Here is a 19,298-nt window from a genome sequence, read left to right on the forward strand (position 1 = left end):
ACCTGTTAGACATTGTATCCTGTGCTACCATAATGCTTCTTACTCCCAAGAGTGAGCATTCGTTCTAATCCAGGGCATACAGGAAAAAGTTATTAGTCATTAATTCAGTGGCACACCCATTGCCTATTGAGAAATATTTTTAGAAAGAAGCAGAAGTCCACAGCATGGCTCACAAAGACTATTTTGAAATACCCAGCTATGTGTACACCCACGCCTGTAGGCTTTACTCAATAAAACTTTTTAATTACATCAATGGGAATTATGTCCAAGTTGAGCAACAGAGGACAGACTCTTCGGACTAATGAGCTACCTGTTGAGCTACTGAATTTCCTATTTTCGAAGCAGGAAAATCAATGTACTGAGTGAAGCTGAAACCAAATCATCCAGATACATAGCAGCTTTGGAAGCAGACACAAAACTTTACAAGATTTTGTAGACTTGGCAAGATAATTTGGGTTAGTTCAGTGTTACAGTAGGTGTTCGCTTTAATGCTCTGCACGTGTGTGCGATCAGTAACATCGGGTACGTTTGCAGGTGTGCTCTGCGGAGCCAGAGCGTGGCTTGCCAGGATACCATGTGCTGGAAATGCAGGAGGTGCTTCACGTGCCTGCCGAGGTGTGTCCAGCCCTGCCGGCGGGCTCAGGACGGGCGCTGCGCCGGACGCCCGCGCCGCGGCCCGGGCTGCGCGCACCGGGATTCCCCCGCGGGACGGGGCTGCCGCAGAGCTCGCTGCTGGAGTCTGCCCTTGCCCAGGAGCAGGAGCGGGTCGTGCCTTGATCCTGTCAAATGGAAGAGGGAGTTTTGGAGGTTGTGGCAAATGAGTGTGCAGAGGCATATTTTTAAAGTGGAACAAACGTCGCTGCTTTTGAAGCACAGCCGTGAAGAAGATGGGGTGCCCAGTTCTTAGCGACAGGTCATTAAGATATTTCCCCAACATGAGGAAGGTCACAGGGTTGACGGCGTTTTAAACCACATCTTTTACTCCATGTGAAACCGCTTATGAGTAGGCTGGTCTTGTCTTAGTGCGACCCGCGCACCAAGGGGGTTGGGGGGCCGCAGGGCTGCGGCAGAGCAGAGCCGGCCCAGGGAGCCGGGCCTGGCCGTCAGCGCTGTGGTACCAGTTGTCTGACAAAGCAGAAATCTGGGTGCATGCATATTTGGCAGGATTTACCGGGCATCTTACTTATACTGATGTCCTCTTAGGAGCAAGCAGATTTGCCATCTAGGCGTTTATTCTTTGACAGGTGGTTTACACATCCTGTGCTGAAGGCAAAAGAGCTTTTCATAATTGTATGTGCTTGTCACGAACCCTTTTGACTGGCAGGTTTATGCTGCAGACACATTCTGAACTGTTTGACTATTGGGAATACCAGGCAAAAACGAAGGCCACAATCTGACCCTGAATGCATCAAGTAACAAGTGACCTTCAAGCGCATTATGAAAAATGTGTGTCTGTAACTAATCTGCAGCTGAAATCTGTGTGAAGGCTCAGGATTTTCCCCTATGTAGCAATAATGATAGTATTAGCACTTGGTTACACTGAATGGGACAGCAGATTGTGTTACTGCTGCAGAGCTCTGTGCTAACTTGTAATGCTTGTATCTTATTCTAAAAGACTGAGTTGGGGAAGTAGGGAAAGCCACTCCCTTGCTGTTCGGAGTTGGTGTGTTTGTTATGAAGAAATACCTTCACTCTTCGCCGGTTTTCATACAAATTTCTAATAATGCTCTTTTTGTTATTGTTTAAAGCAAGGGCAAAAAGCTTTTTTTTCTCCCTGTACTGTGTGAGTGTTTGGGAAATACCTCCAAGTGGAGAAGGAACCACAGCTTTGACCCTTAACATTGTGGAGAATTCTAATGTTAAAGGTATGGCTTTTATATCCAGTAAGAGATTTGAGAGGCATGTGTTTGTTTTTCGAGTTGGGCCAACTCTGAAAGTGTGATTCAGACACAGAAGAACGGATCTGTACACATTTTCAGCTGTTTATAGTTCAAGGACAGTCTTCACTGAAGCCCAGTCGGAAGGCATGGCTTCAGTTCAAGTAGACTGTACAGTGAATAGTTTTCTACTACTAAATAAAATGTGATTTTTATTGGAGAGAGGTTCTTGGTATAAAACTGTTTTCATTTTTATGTCGAAAATGTTATGTTTTGCAAGCTACAATATAAACTTCAAATAAAAATTTTCAGTATGACTTAACTGATTTTTATAATTAACTTTCTAGCATTTCAGAATTCCTCATAGCTAGCTACTGCGCCATACTGTGAACGACATGATTAAATTAATGCCTTAAATAAGTTATGCGAATAATGTCTGGATACACTATGGTCCTTATGCAGTGACACTGGACGTTTTAAAATGCATGGTAAATCCAATGCAATTGTACTTTTGTTGTTGCTGGATTCAGAGCCCAGTCACACCACAGCTGGCTCTGTGTGTGCTGACCGAAGGCATTGAACTCAACTCCACTGGCGCGTCCTCAGTCTGCACTGACCCTGGTACCTAGAAAAACAGGCTGTCCAGATCCTGTGTTAAGGAGTGTTCTCAGTGAATTAACTTTGTGTTTTCTCTTCCCTTGCGTTTATGGATTGGGCATGCAAGTACACTGTAGGATGAGGAGGAGCTCTGTTACTGTAGATTTTAATCTGCTTTGGAACATAGGATGGTGATAAGACTTCCCTCGGAATTATTTAGTTTGAAGTATGCCTCTGTTAAATCATTTGGCTCAAAAATGGTTTGTTTTTATAGCGATAGTCCATGTATACCCCTGTGCAACTTAAAAAAACAAAAGGCAGTAGAAAAAGAGCAAATAACAATTGATAAATTGCAGTAAGGGCAAACAGTCTGAAGACGTTAGATAAACTAAGTATAGAAATTACAGAGATGCATTGGTGTCAACCTAATTTTAAACAAAATGCTTTAAGATGTTAAATTTCAAAAATGTCCATAATGACTGTATGATATTTTCTTCTTGCCTAAGAATAACGCTAAAAATTTTACTTGGATACTCAGGGAACAGAAAAAAATGAGGAAAAAAGTGGCTCAAGCTTTGAATCTCAGCGCGATGAGAGGATTGTGCAGACGTGATGGCACACCCGAGTTATCAGATCCTTGTGTCCGCAGGGGTCTGTGGCTGCCGACGGCTGTTTCTCCGGTGCCGGTGCGTGTCCCACGGCACCGCTGCGGTGTCGCAGCATCCCTGCCCGTGCGAGGGGACAGGAGGGACCTGCTCCCGCCAGAGGGGCCGCGGCTGCCCCGGCAGCTCCGCCGCTCTCCTGGCGAGTGCTCAGGCCCCGAATTTCTGTCCCAGCCCAGAGTTCCGCGTGGCCGCGGCCGCATGCGGAGCAGCTGGCGCGGGTGAGCCCGGGCGCGGGTGGACGCTGCGGTAGAGCCCTCAAACCCTCCCCGCGGCTCCGCTCCCTGCCCCTCGGCAGCGCTGCTCCTCAGTTTAATGGCTGTCTCATTAGTGTGGCTGACAGGCAGAAATGTAATATCAGAGGCTGATGGGGTTTCCAGTCTGGTGAAATTCAGTAAGGTCCGTGATTAACAAGGTCTTGCAGCGGAAAGTCTTGATGTTTTGTACAGTGCCAGCCTCACAGAAGGGAAGGGAGGACAGTCCTATGCGCACAGCGATTACTCATGCACAGGTAGAAATTCCCATGTGTTTAACTACCGGGCTGTGTTAGTCTGGTTTTGTGTACTTTAGATAAGTGTGTTTACTTTAATGTATTGGCAGGATTGTGTTTGAACTTAACCAAATATTAGTTATAGAGTTAAAATGCCATATTGATATAGGCATTACGTGGCTATAAGAGGACTTTGGCTCCATCCAGTACTTTGTTGTTCATATGATAACATCTGTCATTTCAAAGTGTCCATCCAAAACTTGGTGTGTCACGTTTGTTCCAGATTATGGTTTATACTACCAGTTTGGAGTTATTCTCCTTAAATTTTCTCCAGTTCTGTACCAGTTTGAGGAGTCTAGACTAATGCAGCCCTTTGCTTCAATAAAGCAAGGATGGATTAGGATCGTATTGTTGTCAGAGTGAGTTATATCTTGTAGGTATACCGTGGTTTATTTTTAACTGAGTCAGAATTTGTGTGTGTGCTGGACTTGATTATTTTCTGCATTTCAGAGCAGTAAGAAATCCGGTTCTGAAAATGTCTTGCTGCCAGAACTGAGGCAGCTGCCTGTGGGGGATCGTCACGGCAGAGCTGCCCCAGCGCAGCTGCAGGTGGTGAGGAGGACTTACCGTGCAAGTGGGGAAATATTTCCAGTGCAGCATGTTCTAGTATGTGTGAAGACTTTTTGAGAAGATGATCAGAAAGCCCAAACTGCACTATTCTTAAGGACAGGATAGTTACTTTTCAGATTTTTTTTAAATAGGTATTTCCTATTCTTTTCAAGCTCTGTCTGACTAAAGGAACTAATTTTTGTTTTACACAAAGCGTTTTTTGTGCGGCAGGAGAGCAGGGGTGCGGTTCCAGCCTCTTTGTGTTCTCGCTGTGCATGGCAGATGTGAGGTCCAGGAGGGGACGGGCTGGCGGGTGTCACCGGCGCGGCGGGTCAGCCCGCGTCCTGCAGAGCCGCGCAGGCGTGGTGCGGGGAAGTGACGCTTGGAGAGCTGTGGCCATAGCCAAGGCTCTCTTCTTTAAGGCAAGGAAAGATAGAAATTCTTCCTTGATTCTAAGGTACCCGAAGCTGACTCCAGCGGCAGTGCGAGGTGGTGTCACCCTAACAACTGTCTACCCTGCACCTGCATGTACAGAACTTCTGTGTGTAACCTACAGGGATAACTTTTCTTTTTGCTCTTTGTAAACACACCTTCCAATGTTAAGGAGGTTCTTTATGAGTTCTTTGCAAGATGTGCTTGTAAATTCTAGACCTTCATTTTATTTTGAGAGAAAAATAGAAATGCTTTGTGTTTCTTGGATTACTGTTTTATAATCTTTGCACCACTTACGCACCCACATGGGAATGGGATTTGCTTTGTTACTTGTTTGTCACAATGGGGAAATTCTTGTCCTTGCTCAGTTTCTGTGCTTGTCTCTTTGGAAGGATTCTCTTGCTCTATGTATTTCCTCCCCTTGTCTTCCCTTGTTTTGCTCCCCTTTTACACAGCTAAAGAGGTAGCCCAGAAACTTCAAGCATAGCAGGTTGTATGGTTCTCTTTTCATCAAATATAATTAACAGTAGGGTTTCTTTTTAAATGTGAAATACAGCACAAATTGCTGCATTTAAATATTAAATGCAGCAGAAATTTAATAATTGTTGAAGATCAATAGTTAAAGATCAATAAAGGTTTGGCATAAACAGCAAGTTCTCAAACTTTGTACTTGAGAAAAAAAATCTGAATTCTGCCTTGGCAACATTTATTCATTCAGAATTCTGAAATATCAAGACTGAGTTACTAATGATAAACTTTAATAGCATCTTGTTATGTAGCAGTGTACTGTTAAGGCATTTTTGTTTGCATCAATGTAATTTATTAAACCGACTTAATTTGTCTTATTATGTGAAGAAATTGTGTCTTTTTTGTGAAGAAAATTACTTCCTGCCAAAAAGAAAATGGCAAAATGTATTTCTCTATATTTGTCTATTAGCTGGCTAGTTCCTGTTGATACTTGTAAAAGCCGTCGTTTCTTGTGGGCCAAAGAATTTCTGCACAGTTTGAATGAAAATATATATGTAATATATAAACTTTAATATTTACTAATCACAAATATGGGAGGCTTGACACTGTTTGAAGCAGGTCTGCAATTTTTTTAACTCTATTTGTAGAGTTAAATAGTATAAATAAAACTAAATGTTTGGGGTTTTTTTAAATAGCCAGAGTTGCTTTCACCACTCAATAAATATTAATATAATGTAGCTGATATTATGAAGGAGAGAGCATATAGGAGAGCAACCCACAAGGATGTTTGCATGTATACCCGCTGTCCAGTTGCAGGATATTTCATTATAGCGTTACATCAACTGTGACATTTATGTTGTGTAACTTTGAGAAGGAACAGAAAGTGTCAGCTATTGATTCTCTCTGAAAAATTTGACTTGTGACTTGGCTGAAGAAATTACAGGTGCTATGCATCTGAAAGTCATGGTTTATCATGGTGAAGAAAATTTGAGGCAGTTCATTTGGCAGCTTGCAAGGCAGATTCTGTGAATGTGTTTACACTGGCAGCCTATGGCAGGTAAAGGATAGATGTATTAGCGCTATCCGGATTGGAAGACTGAAAGTAACAACTGTAAATAATTCCTCTGTGCTTATCAGATTGCTAGAATTGCAGCTCCTCATCATTTCAAAAAATGTTGCGCTGAAGTTGAGGTACCTACGCTCCTGTGGGTCCCTTCCAACTCGGGACATTCTGATTCGATGAATTCGTGCAACCACAAGGACGGGTGCAGGTACCGTTTGCTTTTGGCAGTGTACTGAGACGTGGAAGGTTTCGCTGCTTTGCGCTCTGGAGTGAGGTTTAGCTCTCCAGGCAGGAGGTAGAAACCCACAGTTGGACCAAGCCCTCCTACCTTGGCTTGGTGTTTTATCACGTACACCACTGACTTGTGTTTGCAAGTGTATTCACTTATTTTCTGGTGTTAAAAGAGAGCCTCTAAATCTAGCTGGCAAATACTATTAAAGAGTTGCAAAATACTTATGAAAGCAAATCGCACATCCAGATCTTTAAGAGCTCTGTTCTCCTAAAGGGAAGTCTGAGGAGGAAAGTCCTTTCTGGTGATCTGTGCATGTTTTTATTCTGTTTGGTTACTGCTGTGGGATGTGCTAGTGATAAATAGAAAGTGTCAGAGATGGATGAGATGACAAGCCAGAGCTGTCTGAAGAGCTGTATTCCTTCCTCAGACTGGCAGATGGAGGCTGTAACCACTTCTGTCACTGGTTTTGTGCTTTCCTTAGATGTCACGCATCTGTTGTAGTTTAGTGTGCCTGTTGGTGGTCCGTGCTGATGGAAGATGAGAGCTAACATGGGGTTGCAAAGAGTTTAAGAAAAAAAAAAAAAAAGTAGCCAAAGCAGATATGAGGAAGAATTGGATCAAGCTTAGTCTGCTTTTTGAACATCTGTTTTATTCACTACAGGAATCATCTTGCTGTTTCCTTTCCTTTGTGACGCACTTAAGGGCCGCAGGAACAACCTTTTTCTTCTACGGTTCTTGTTGTGTCGTACATGAGCACGTGCCTTTCCTGTAGAGTCGAGAGAAGTGTTTTCATTAGAACACAGAGGCTCAAGAATAGGACAATATAGGACATGCAAGCACATTTCTCCATCTTCAGCCTCTGTTTCCAGTTATTGACAAGCCCTTGACTTTGCAGGCATCAAGGTGTCTGCATTAAACTTCTACAAAGAAAAATAGTCAGGCCTCTGAAGTTGAACTTAAAATAATTTCCACGAGAGCAGTTTATGTTCAAGAGCAGTCTTCCTATGAAGTGTCAGAAAATGTTTTGTGAGATTTGTTGCATTATATACATTCTACCTCATTGTAGAACTTTGCTTATTCTTCTTTAAGGTGCTATTAAATATGTTGGAGTTTGAGATGAATCCCCAACAAGCCTTAGCTGCAGCCTGGCTTTGTTTGAACTCTTCCAAGAGACGTATAATCTTAATTTAATGCTGAAAACTAAATGGTCAGGCCAGGATTTTCCAGTTGTAGGACAGATGCAATGGCAGAAGTGACAGTGAGGACCACGTAACCAGCAGTTCTGGCACTGTCTGTCCTGCAGAGGTGGTGCTGCTGTGCTCTTGACTTGCCTGCTGTTCTCAGGCCTCTTGGGGAAGGAGTATTTCGTTTGCTTAGTGCATAATCTGAAATAAAATAAACTCGCTATGAGGTGCTGTGGAAACTCCTTCCTGTTGTGATAGTCTTTTCATATTCATTGCACATTAATCATAGGCTGGATTAATCAGCAACCCACTTACAAAGTCTCTATATGAAGAACTTTGTAATGGCTTCGTAATTGTAATGGTTCCACAGGACACCTTTGAATTTTCCTTCAACCTTTTATATGCCCCTGAGCAGTGCTCGTTTAGTGAGACCTATGAATTCAATTTAGGGCAGAGTGGAGCTGATCAAAACCTTGGGAGCTGATGGAGAGTGGCACACGCAGTGACAGGTGCCGTCGGTGACAGGGTTGCTCACAGGTAGTGCCGGCCTTTGAGGAGCAAACTGTCGCCTCAGCTCAGATACTAGGGAAACAGCTGTCTTTTTTTTTTGTCCTCGCCTTTAGAGGAAACTTCTAGTATTTTTGTTTGTTTCTTTTGTCCTGTGCTTGTGAAGAGCAAAGACTGGGACTGTTTGTCCGCTGTGAAGATCTGTAAGAGAAGGAAGTGGCTTTACTTCCTTTTCTCAACTTACCGTGTAGTCCTGCTCTTCCTGCAGAGCGTCCTGAACCAGCACCTGAGCCAAACCCAGCCCTGCGAGGCCGCCAGGATGTGACTCGGGGTGCGACGGTTCGGTGCCTGCTCCTGCAGAGCGCCTTGCGTGGCTGCGGTGCCACCAGTGGCTCCCACCGAGCGTCCTCGTCTTCTGCGGAAGGCAGGGGCCGTCTGTCGCTTGAAGATGGTGTTTCATGAGCTGTAGTAGGAGACTGGAGAGCCAGTGGCCCATGAGCGGGCTCACCGGAGCGGGTTTGGTCACGGTCGCAGCCTGTTGGTCAATAGAGGGAGCTGCTGGCAATGTCGGGGCTCTTCGTGTGCCCAGCAGCTGCAGGGAGCCCTGCGGGCAGGATCCGAGCCCCGAGGAGATGGCTGTGCCGTGGAACGCTGCTCCGGAGCGCGCGCCGCTGTCACTCGGCAGCACTCGCTTCCACGTTCGGGTGCACTGGTGACACCGATACTTTTAGCTGTAGTTATAGTTCAAAGGAATACAAAACTACTAATTCTAAAACTACTCACAGGATCACTATATGAGAAACACAAAGGTGTGTAATGATTGACTTTTTCACCACAAGAGCCACAGACAGAACCATGATATTTGTTGTTGCGTGTTCTCCGATGTGTCAGAATCGGATGTGTTTTCCTGGACTGTTTTGTGCACGCTGCTGCAGGGACAGGAGTCACAAACGTGGCCGACGTCAGGCCTGGGGACAGTCTGTTCATCGTGCTGTGCAGAGGCGTACGCTGAGATAATCCCAATTTTCTGATTCATACAGCCATTAAATACACACCATATGGAACAGAGTATGCTTAAAGTACAGTAATGACAATGCTTCACGCTTGTTTAACTTTTGCAAGAATGTCACAATTTTAGAGATAGACTAGAAGTACAGAATGCAGACCTGTGTGTAAATACTACAGTCTAAGGGAAACAAACTTTTGTTGGTCATTTTTCATAGGCAAGGTTTCACACACACAGGCTGTGGCAGCAGTAGAAACAGAGTTTGTCTCATGTCCTACTTCTATCATAATAACATTGTTGCAAGAAGTAATGAACGCAGGCTACATCGTGGTTTTTATGTCACCAGAAAAGAGTGTTTTGAAGTGGTTTATTTGATTGTGGGTTGATGTTACAGTAGCGTTGCAAGTGGAGGGTCAGTGATGTTGTTCTTAAGGAAGGTCTATGGGCTGTTCTCCAGAGAGGGGAGTTCCTGCGCACTCCTTTAGTGGTAGCTCTGCCCTGGCTGCAAGCTTCCCAGTCTCCACGCTGGTTGATTAAGTGTCAAAACTACTTTTGTTGCATCATTGCTGACCCCGTCTTAGGTCTGAATTATTACTAAAAATTGGATCTCTGTATGTGTCAATGTGTGGTGTTGCATAAAAGTGCGAGCTCTTCTCCAAGCTGAGTTCTGCGGGTCAGAGCGGGTTTGTGTCCCAAAGCGACGGCAGAGTGGCGAGCGAGCACGTGTCGGTGCGACAGCTGCCAGGAGTGGGGGGTTGTGTTCCGTGCTCTTCTCATGGCAGCACGTGGTGGCTCCTCCTCAGAAGTAGCTCACGTAATTAATAAAACTAATCTGGAAGCTTTCTTCTGGCTGTGGCCAGGAGACCATTAGACACCAAGGACTTCACGGGAGCTGTTTCCTCCTGTGGCCATCCAGGTAGAGGTTGCCAGTTGACGTGCCCTGGTGAGGTGGCCTGCCCAAGGACAATTATGGCTACAGCACAGTGTTTTTGTGGCGATGGCTGGAAAACATGAGCAATGCATCACTTGCGCATTGAGAAATGGATGGCGGCATGGATGGGCGTTTCTCCATTTGATTAAAGGAAAATAATGGGTGTTCCTAAGGTCACTGGGACCTGTGCTTGAACAGAGGCTTCCCTTAGTTCATCTGACGGGTGACTGTTTTTCCCATCTGTTCCCAGCAGTTGTCTGAGCTAGCGTTTGCCTCTGTGAGCAGTAACCTGCTAAACAGTAAGGGAAGAAAAATGAGAATAGCATAGAAGGGAGTACAAGTGTGAGTTCATAACCTGTGTTGGTACACAGGCATTGTGTTGCCCGGTCTTTCCAAACACATCTGTGCAGCTGTGCTATTGTTTCCCAGGCTGTGTCTCATCTGCAGGTACCGCACCCCGCCAGCACTTCCACAACAGGCACGTCCCTCCTTTAACCTTTTGCCACTGGTGGATGGGACCAAAAGTTTTGCAAGGAAAGATATAACGAGAAACTTGCTGGTAGAAGTTGTAGAACAGGGTGTCCAAATAGCAATGATACTAGTAAAGCCCCTTGATTCACATCTGACCAGTGTTTATAAAGTAGAAAACTTTTATTTGCTCCAAGGCAGTTTCAGTTTAGGGAGGATTAGCAAGATTAACACTGGGGATTTGGGATAGCTGAGCTATAAAAATCTCATTTCCAGGAAGAGAATAGCAGCCAGGCAGTCCTGCCCATGTGCCAGAGAGGTGAGGAAGGAGGGTTCTGGGGCACCCTCAGAGCACAGCAGCCGTTCAGCATCCAGCACGGCAGCGTGTCCTTGTCCCGGCAGGGAGACCGAGCCTGGGCTGCGTCACCCCGGGCTGGAGAGCTGCTGGCTGAGCGACGCGCCTGCGTCTGCCGGACCATCTTTGTGTTTTACAGATATCCTTCCCCTCCGACCCCCTTGATTTCCTCTTTAGTAGAGGGATATAGTTGTTCCCAGGATTACTGTGGGCATTAAAATATATTAGTGGAGTTCAGAGTTCTCCTTTTTTGTATGGAACTTTTGATTGCTGTTGCCACTCGGTTTCTTCTGTTGATTATGATGAATCACCTTGGGAATCTGGCTAAGGGTGGAGGTGCTGGACGTGGTTGTAGTTGAAGTAATTTGCTTTACAGTTTTCTTTTTCTTGGTAAAATTCTATGGCTTTGTATTTTTTTTTTTTGTCCTCTCTGCAAGTATTTGGTAACTTTGCAGGTTGTGGTAACTTGGGCAGTCTTTGATAAACTGCTTTTCTTGACAGTAGGTAAACTTAGGACTTGTCCAAAATATAGCAAGGGTTTCCAATACACCGCTGAGCTGGAGAAAGTAATTTCTGTGAGTGCTGTCATGCTGGGTGACGAGCAGGTACAGCAAGCTGGAGAATGCTCAGCTTTTCAGAGCTTGAACGTAGGGAGCTCTGCTGCTGCTCATGATCTCCCACTTTTTGGCATCAGCAAACACTGGTCTCTCTCTGACACCTTTATTTCATGTAAGAAGCAAAGTTCTGTTCTCCTGCTGCAACAGAAGAGCCAAAGCAACAATGACTATTGAGGTCAGTGGTTTATTTTGTGGAGGGGCTGCTGGATCCCTGGACCCCATGCGGAATCAGGCTTGGTGTTAGATACCTCAGTAATTAGACAAGGCACCTAATTTTAGCCACTTCTCTGGCAGGAAGGATGAGTGTCCTGCTCCGTGTAGTGCTGTTCTGCTGGCAAACTTTATCCTGCAGCATCAATGATTTGGGATACGAGCCAGTTGCTGCAATTGTTTATAAACCAGCCCCCTTCTTCCAGGAGAGGATATGGAAATCTTTCACATGCTGGACCTTGGAGCGTGCTATCCAAATTGCTTCCCCGCCCCTTTGAGTGTCTTGTCCTGCCTGCACCCCACTGCAGCAGCTGCTTCTCAGCCAGAGCTCACAACTAGACCTACAGTCTAAAGTTAGGCTTTAGCCTAGAATTAGACTTTTATCGTCTCTAATCACACTGTGTGATTGATTGCCTTTCAATGTGTGTTCTTTGTCCAGGACATCAGAGCTACAGGAGTTACGCTGTGACGGAGCAGCAGTGGCACTTCCCAAGGGCTGTGGGGAAGCACCTGTGAGTGCTCAGCAATTATGTTCCCTCTTTTAGAGCAAACACTGTGGTTCTTGTCTAAAAGGCTCAAAACCCAACTCCGGTTTTGTTTACACTAGTGTGAACTCTGCTGTCTGGTGGTGCTGGAGCCTGTCACAAGCTGCCCCTTGGGCCCTGCTGCTGCTGCTGCTGCTGCTGAGCAGCTGGTGTGTGGCTGCCGCTGGCGGGGGCAATGTCAGCCTTCGAGGCTCCGCGTGCCCGCGGTGCGTTCAGACATCCACCCCTGCTCGCTTTGCCGAGATGCAAAACTGGGATTTGTGAAGCAAACAGATATGAGAAGTAAACAAGCTCGAGATTTTTATAACCTATACGATTACATAGGAAAGTGATCCAAACTACTATTGTGTTGTTGGAGGGTGTTTTGGTAGTAACTGCGGAGTGCGATGCCTGTACAGTGCCCCGCACACTTGATCATGTACAGAATTGCTTTTAAATACAGGAAGTTTGTGATTGTGTGAAATTGTATTTAAAATCAAGTGTTTAGAAAACAATTACACAGGTTATAAATAGAACAGATTTTAAATCTGCTTCCCAGAGGCCACAGTGCGGTGTGGTGGTGTGGAGGGGAGTGCCTTGGGTGGTGTTTCTTTGGGGAGAGTGGTTTGGCTTTTTTAGCATAACACAATAAAGGGAGTTTTCAGTTGAGCAGCCATCTCCTTCTGCAGAGGAAACTTGCAGGATGATGTTAATGCTTTGTTTTAGTCATCAAAGCTACAGTGCACAATAGTGCTAAGCATATGTTCCTACAATTCGAGGATATTTCTCATCGTGACGGAAGTCTCCAAGGTCAACAGCTACAATACCCGGAGAAGTTACATCACAAAACCACATCTGCACAGGACTGCTCTCTTCCCCCAGCCGCACTTTTCTTATTGCACACTCACATGCACTCTCAGCTTGAGTGTTGCTCATGGCACTTGCAAGAATACCATGGATTTGGTTTGGACTTCTGTTTACAGTGTTATTTAGCTGTTAAAAAAATAATACACACACTCCCAAACCAGAAAACCTGAATAAGTATTTTTCCCCCTAAATAAGTGAAGGTCTCCCTACAGTCTTCTAGTACCCTGTGCATTCCCAAACTCAGTTTGTCTAGCTCCTGGTTTTGCTCTGAGAATTATGTTGCATTGTGATGGCGGCAGCACCTCCTGGGTCTGGTCTGGGCATGTGTGTGTCCAAGTTACCTTCTGCGGGTATGGCAGCTCGTGCCCCTGTGAGCTGTCTGGGTGTGAAGAGTGAAGCTTTTGGCTATTTTAGCAAAATTTGCATAAGGGAGAAGATGGAAGGTTAGGTCTTAATTTTTCCAGGTCACTTTGTATCCCCATTTGCTATGCGAATTAACATTACTGGTACATGTAACACAGTTTGGAAACTCCTGATGTAATAGATTTATCTCTGTTTGGGGTTTTCAATTTTTGTGTGTTTCTATACACGAAATTTCAGAGCAAGGGCTGTATCTTGTAATCCTCTTTTTGAAGCAGTGTTTTTCACCAGCATTTGTTGGTTTAGCTTTAACAAATGGCTGTTAATCTAAATTCAGCTGGTCTTATAGTGGCAAGAAAAAGGACACTCTGTAGAAGCCTACTTGTCCATTTTATTTGTTTTCCGACCTCTTGATGAGGTTTGCTCTTATTCCATCAACAGGATAGCAAAAGAGGTTGCTCTACATACTCCTCATTGCTGTAGATCTTTCTCTATTTATACCCAAACCTCTGACTCAATACTGTTGAAGTCAGACGAGTCTCTCCCTGGCTTCAGGTTGTTGTGAATCAGTCTATAAACCTAAAAGTCAAAGCTGCTTCTAATAAATTAAAACATTTTTCCTTCATTTCCTAACAGAACTTGTGTTGTTGTTTAAGCCTGTTGTTCATCATTGGTGATCATTCCAAACATCCTATGTTAGAGTGAAATTGCCTGGTATTCAATGTTTCCTTGATTGCATTTGGTTTGACAACAATTATTGCATTTCAAAAGGGTGGTGACGTTCTGCCATCCCTGTTCCCTCGCTCTGCAATTGGGAATGGTGGTTACAGCGAGGTACAAACGTCATCCAGGTAGGCAGGTAACCCTGAGTATTTAAGGAGGTGAGAATAAAGGCTGATCTTCTTTTAGGTGTGGACAGGTGTGAGATAGGTTGGGTTGGACTCGCAAAAGAAGGATTTGTAAAGCTGAGGACATGTGTTTCGGAAGGCGTGCTAGATGTATCGGTTATAAGTTGCTCATCCTTGCCTTGCTCAGCATCGTGGCCAACATTTTACTTTATTTTCCCAATGGTGAAACAAGATTTGCTTCAGAGCATCATCTCGGCAAATATGTGGAGTGCCTTCATGGCATTCTAGGTGGAGGCATTTTGGTAAGTAATAAGCTAGTGGTTTCTTTCAAGTTTATTTTGGAGCTACTTGGTATTACTGTTTCTTTACCAGTTACATTGATTTATTGATCAAATATCTCATCAGTAGGAATCTCTGGAGTCGTATCAAAATAAACTAGCTGTATTACCTCATGGGTGTTATTAGTTACTATTGATTATCTGCAACAGTATCTCACTTCAGAGCTGAGAAAATTAGGGAGTCCAGGTTGCAGAATCCAAATGCAAAACTGGAACCAAGCCTCTCAGCAGGTCTTGGTTTGTGTAATGGGTTAAATCTGTGAAGTTTGCAGACCACATGTTCGTTCTTTATGGTTTTCTGATATACTCCTGGGTGTATAGTCTTTATAATTGCAAACTATTATGAAGTCCTGTTAGTGCCGATGGGGGGGATACTCTGTTTAATCAACTCTGCTCCTTCTTGATTTTATGCTAAAAGCTCCTGAGTATCAATGACTCGTGTTTCCTATAGGTAGCTTCTGCTTAGTTACTTTGCCTTTCCACAACTGGAAACTGGCTGTGAAAACTTTAAAAAGCTGGATTTCTGTAATGAGATGTGTGCTTGAATTGGGCAAAATGTTCCCAGACTTTCTACTCTAGTTAGGCTGGTTTGTCCCACAGAGATGCCTACTCTTCAGTAACTAATATGTTGATGGTAGTTTGGGGGCTTTTTAGCAAAATAATTATGAGAGATTTATCTTGTAGTCCTCATTTGGCTGACAGTGAATGCATTTTTTTTGCAAAGCATTCTATTTGCAGCATACAGCCTTTAGTGTGTACAAAAACTTTTAAAGCTGAAGTGCTTTAAATTGCAGCAATACCACAGCAGGCTCTTTATGCACATAAGTGCTGTGTATACACAAAGCAGGAATAGAAATATACCTGTCCTGGTGCTGATGCTACTGATACCAGTGGCGAGGTGCCGACTGTGTTAAGTAGAACTGAATAACCTGTGTAGGCTGCCCTCTGCTCCCGTGCCAAGAAGCACCACCGGTGAATGCAAGGTGAGGGCCGTGTTTTACCTGCCTGGTCTGCAGCAAACCGGAGCAGCGTGTTCTGTTGGCTCTGTACCCAGGTCCTCATCCCAGCTGCCGTGTTCATCGGGCTCCACGACGGCGACTGCTGCGGGTGCTGCGGCCGTGGGAGCTGCGGGAAGGGCTGTGCGGTGAGTGAGCCCGTGCGCTCCGGGCCCAGCTGAGCCCCAGGAGAAGGTGATGCTGTGCTCAAAGGTCGTGTCTGTGTTTGCTGTGCAGATGCTGTCCTCAGTTCTGGCAGCCTTTGTTGGGATCCTTGGTTCTGGATACTGTGTGATCATTTCAGCACTGGGCTTGTCTCATGGACCATATTGTTTTACTCACCTAGAAAGAAACTGGGTCTACCCTTTCGCTGGATCCTCTGGAGGGTAAGTTGTCTGCTCAGGAGGATGTTGTGTCTTCCCCCAGGCACACACGGTCTTTGTTCCAGTGCCCTTCAGCAATATCCAGTAACTGGTTGCCCAGGTCCGTCCATAAGTTTACGCCTCTCGCTCACTAAGAACTAAACAGATGGCACCAGCTGCTGTACTTTAAAACCAAAGCAATAGAAATCCTCTGTCCCACAAAAAGGAATCTGGGCATGTATATGTATAGGTAATAATATCTATATACCACATGTCCGTGAACATCTCTATAAAGTACAAAGTTTTAGGACTTTGAGGGATTTACTAACTATGAATAGCGATTGTTACGAAATTTGTCTTAGCAATTGTGTAAGACTCTGTTTTGTGAGGTTTGCTTCTGTTGCTGTGTATTGGTGTAAAACGGCATTATGTCTTCATTACTGGCAATGGCACAGAACCTTTGGAACTAGAAAAAGTTTATAAGAATCTTTATACATTGCAAGACAGGGAGGTAAAAAAGCTCTTAATTATCCCTAATTGGGGTTCTCCAGCAAACCAAGCCCATGTAGCTGAGTTGTGTGCTATTCCTCATTAATCCCTACAAATCCTGCAGGTTGGAACAGGATTTGGGTTGGATCATGACATCGTTTTACAGTGTCCCTGTGACTGGCAACCTCAGGCCGTTTCTGGTAACAGTGTATGGCTGATGCCAGACTAGAGACTGTTGGAGTAGTAAGAAGCCACATAAAGATCCTTTGCAGCAAAGTTTGAGTTGGACCGTTCAGTTGTGTCTCTCCCAAGGGGGGACATTCCTCCTCCCCAGCTTTGATGAGTACAGAGCTGAGCTCAGTCCTGCTGAAGGCTCATCAGTGCTGGTATCCCGAAGGTGTGGGTGAGGAGGAGCAGCTGGAATACAGTAGCACCCCTCTAAATTTGTTCTGTATTTGGATCTTCCAGACTAGGCATGTGAAGGGCTGAAAGACAGCAGCACAAGAGAGGAGGTGACCCATTCACTTCAGATCAGTAATTGCTGTCTTTAGGATAAAGGCCCAGTTCTGGAAATTTCTGTGGTGGTTTTGAGAAATAGCTTTGCTCCTTCAGCTGTCTTGAGCTTGTGTCTCACTTCATTTGGTAACTGGAGATCCTGCATTTGTAGCTTAGATATTTTTTTAAAAAGTAAGACTTAACTAAAATATATGGTTGATAGTTCAACATGTTCGTAAACAGAGAAAACTTTGCATGGAATAAACCATTGCATTTTCTATTCCCAGTTAGAGTGATTATCCTCGATGCAGTTACAGACTAGATGTAATCTGGTTCTAGTGTATGGTAAGCATCTCACTGTGCCATAACATTAATATTCTTTTAATTGCTGTGTACAGGTACTTGTTTGAGTATAACAAGTGGTCTGAATGTCAAGAACCTCAGAACATCGTGCAGTGGAACGTCACCCTCTTTTCCATCCTGCTTGTCGTGGGTGGAATAGAGTTCATTCTGTGCTTCATCCAGATCATCAACGGCATTGTTGGAGGGCTGTGTGGGTTGTGCTGCAGTCACGAGGAGGTGAGACGTTTCTAGTTAGAACCGTGCTTCTTAGATGAACATGTAACACTATTGTTCTGATGCTACTGTGGAGTAGCAGTTATTTTTTAGCTACTCTTAAGCATTAACTTTTTAATAGCCCTATTGTGTTCAGCATTTTTGTGTAGCATTTGACCACATGCTTTCAGCTGGTTCCTCGGCTGTCCCAGCAAAGTTAGTCTGCACAGGAGCTGGAAGGCATTTCCCCCTATGGCACGTGTGGTTATCGGCGCTATACAGGTGATACAACTGAAATACAAGTGTCCTGGTGGGGGTGGTCTTTGCCATCGCCTAAACCACCGTTGTGTAGTGTGGTGCAGTTTTGTGGTAGGTTGCTTGTTCTAACTATATTGCTTAAACCTTGTATTTTGCTCACAGCAGCTGACAGACTACTGAGAATATGCCACATGTAATGAAAACTGCAGCATCCTGGCCTTATTCAGTAGAAGCAGGATTAAGAGAAGGAATTAAATTGTACATAGCTAACAAAACCTGCAGACAGATCCAAAGGGGTTTTTGAAGCTGGAGGATTTTTTTTTTTTTGAGTGAGGAAGGGGAATTTCCTCCAAATTTCCTTAGCCTTGTTAAACAGTTGGAGCATGTTGTTAAAATCAGTATCACAGTAGTAGTGTTGGAATTGCAATGGCTTAAGGTATGAACCAGATATGATTTATATAATATACACATGATGGCTAAGAATGTGTTTCACACTTTTAATTGACATGGTTGAAGGTTGGGGTTCTTTCAAAGCTCTTACTGTCTTCTCTCTCCTCTCTTCCATGCTGCAACTGCAGTATGAGCCACGCTACGCTTGTCTAAATGTGGTCAGGGTAATTTTAGCTCTTACAGTTGGATACATTAGTACCATTCTTCCCATTAATATGTGTTTGTTTCTTTTTGTTCCCCTCACAGACCTATGTTTGCTAGAAACCTGACAATGCGTTGACGTCCGTGCATGTGTGTGGTGTATTGAGAATTCTATGGTTTGGTTTTGTTTTTTATATTGCACGCGTACTAAAATGCGTATTGTTTGTTGTTGAATTGTTTTGTTGCCATCAGTGTAACTGACTTGGGGCCAGCCTTTGCTGTTGGAGTCGTATGCAGGCTTTCCACTGATCCACCTGTATCTATTCTTTGGTTCGTTTCATCTTAGTACAGGCAACTGCCTGAACATGTCACTAAAGATGCTTTTTTTTTTTCCTGTCTACTGACAGAACAGCTTTGTACTTTATGCTGTTTTCCCAATAAAGTTGCGCTTTCATTCTGATGCTGAAATTAACACAAACCCAATGTAGTCTGGCCTGGATATAAATCAAACCTCAGCTGGAGCAAAACCAAAGCATCAGTAAAATATGGGTGATTGAGGGCAGGTACATGCACTTAACCTTTTCAGGATATTTAACAAATAAAGATTTGTATTAAAAATACCCACAGGTGTCAGTGATTCTTTCCCTACCCATGCTGAAACACTGCTTTCCTGGTCTTAGAGTAAGGGACAGTGGTGGCATGAGAAAATGGACATAAAGCAGTCGAGTTATAACCTGTTTTTCATCTCCAGCAGGCTCTGTCAGAGAGGGAACTGCTTCACCACCTGGTTTAGATCACTTAGCTGAGCCAGGCAATTGTGCATCGGCGAGGAAACGACGGTTCCACAGCCAGTGACAGGTACAGCTGCGTGGGGGCTGGGCAGTTCGGTGCTGGTGGCGCCTCCAGGA

At 44.5% G+C, this 19,298-nt stretch overlaps 1 protein-coding gene across 1 annotated transcript; it reads left to right on the plus strand.

Annotated features, from left to right (window-relative positions):
- The first annotated feature begins 14,432 nt into the window (after positions 1-14,432).
- LOC135991284 (transmembrane 4 L6 family member 1-like) lies at positions 14,433-18,929 on the plus strand. Its single transcript, XM_065639748.1, has 5 exons — positions 14,433-14,609; positions 15,700-15,789; positions 15,878-16,026; positions 17,385-17,565; positions 18,496-18,929. Exons 1-5 carry the CDS (start codon positions 14,433-14,435, stop codon positions 18,508-18,510), a joined length of 612 nt encoding a protein of 203 aa, XP_065495820.1. The 3' UTR covers positions 18,511-18,929.
- The last annotated feature ends 369 nt before the right edge of the window (positions 18,930-19,298 follow it).

Source organism: Caloenas nicobarica, chromosome 8 (assembly GCF_036013445.1).
Source record: "Caloenas nicobarica isolate bCalNic1 chromosome 8, bCalNic1.hap1, whole genome shotgun sequence".
Lineage (NCBI taxonomy): Eukaryota > Metazoa > Chordata > Aves > Columbiformes > Columbidae > Caloenas > Caloenas nicobarica.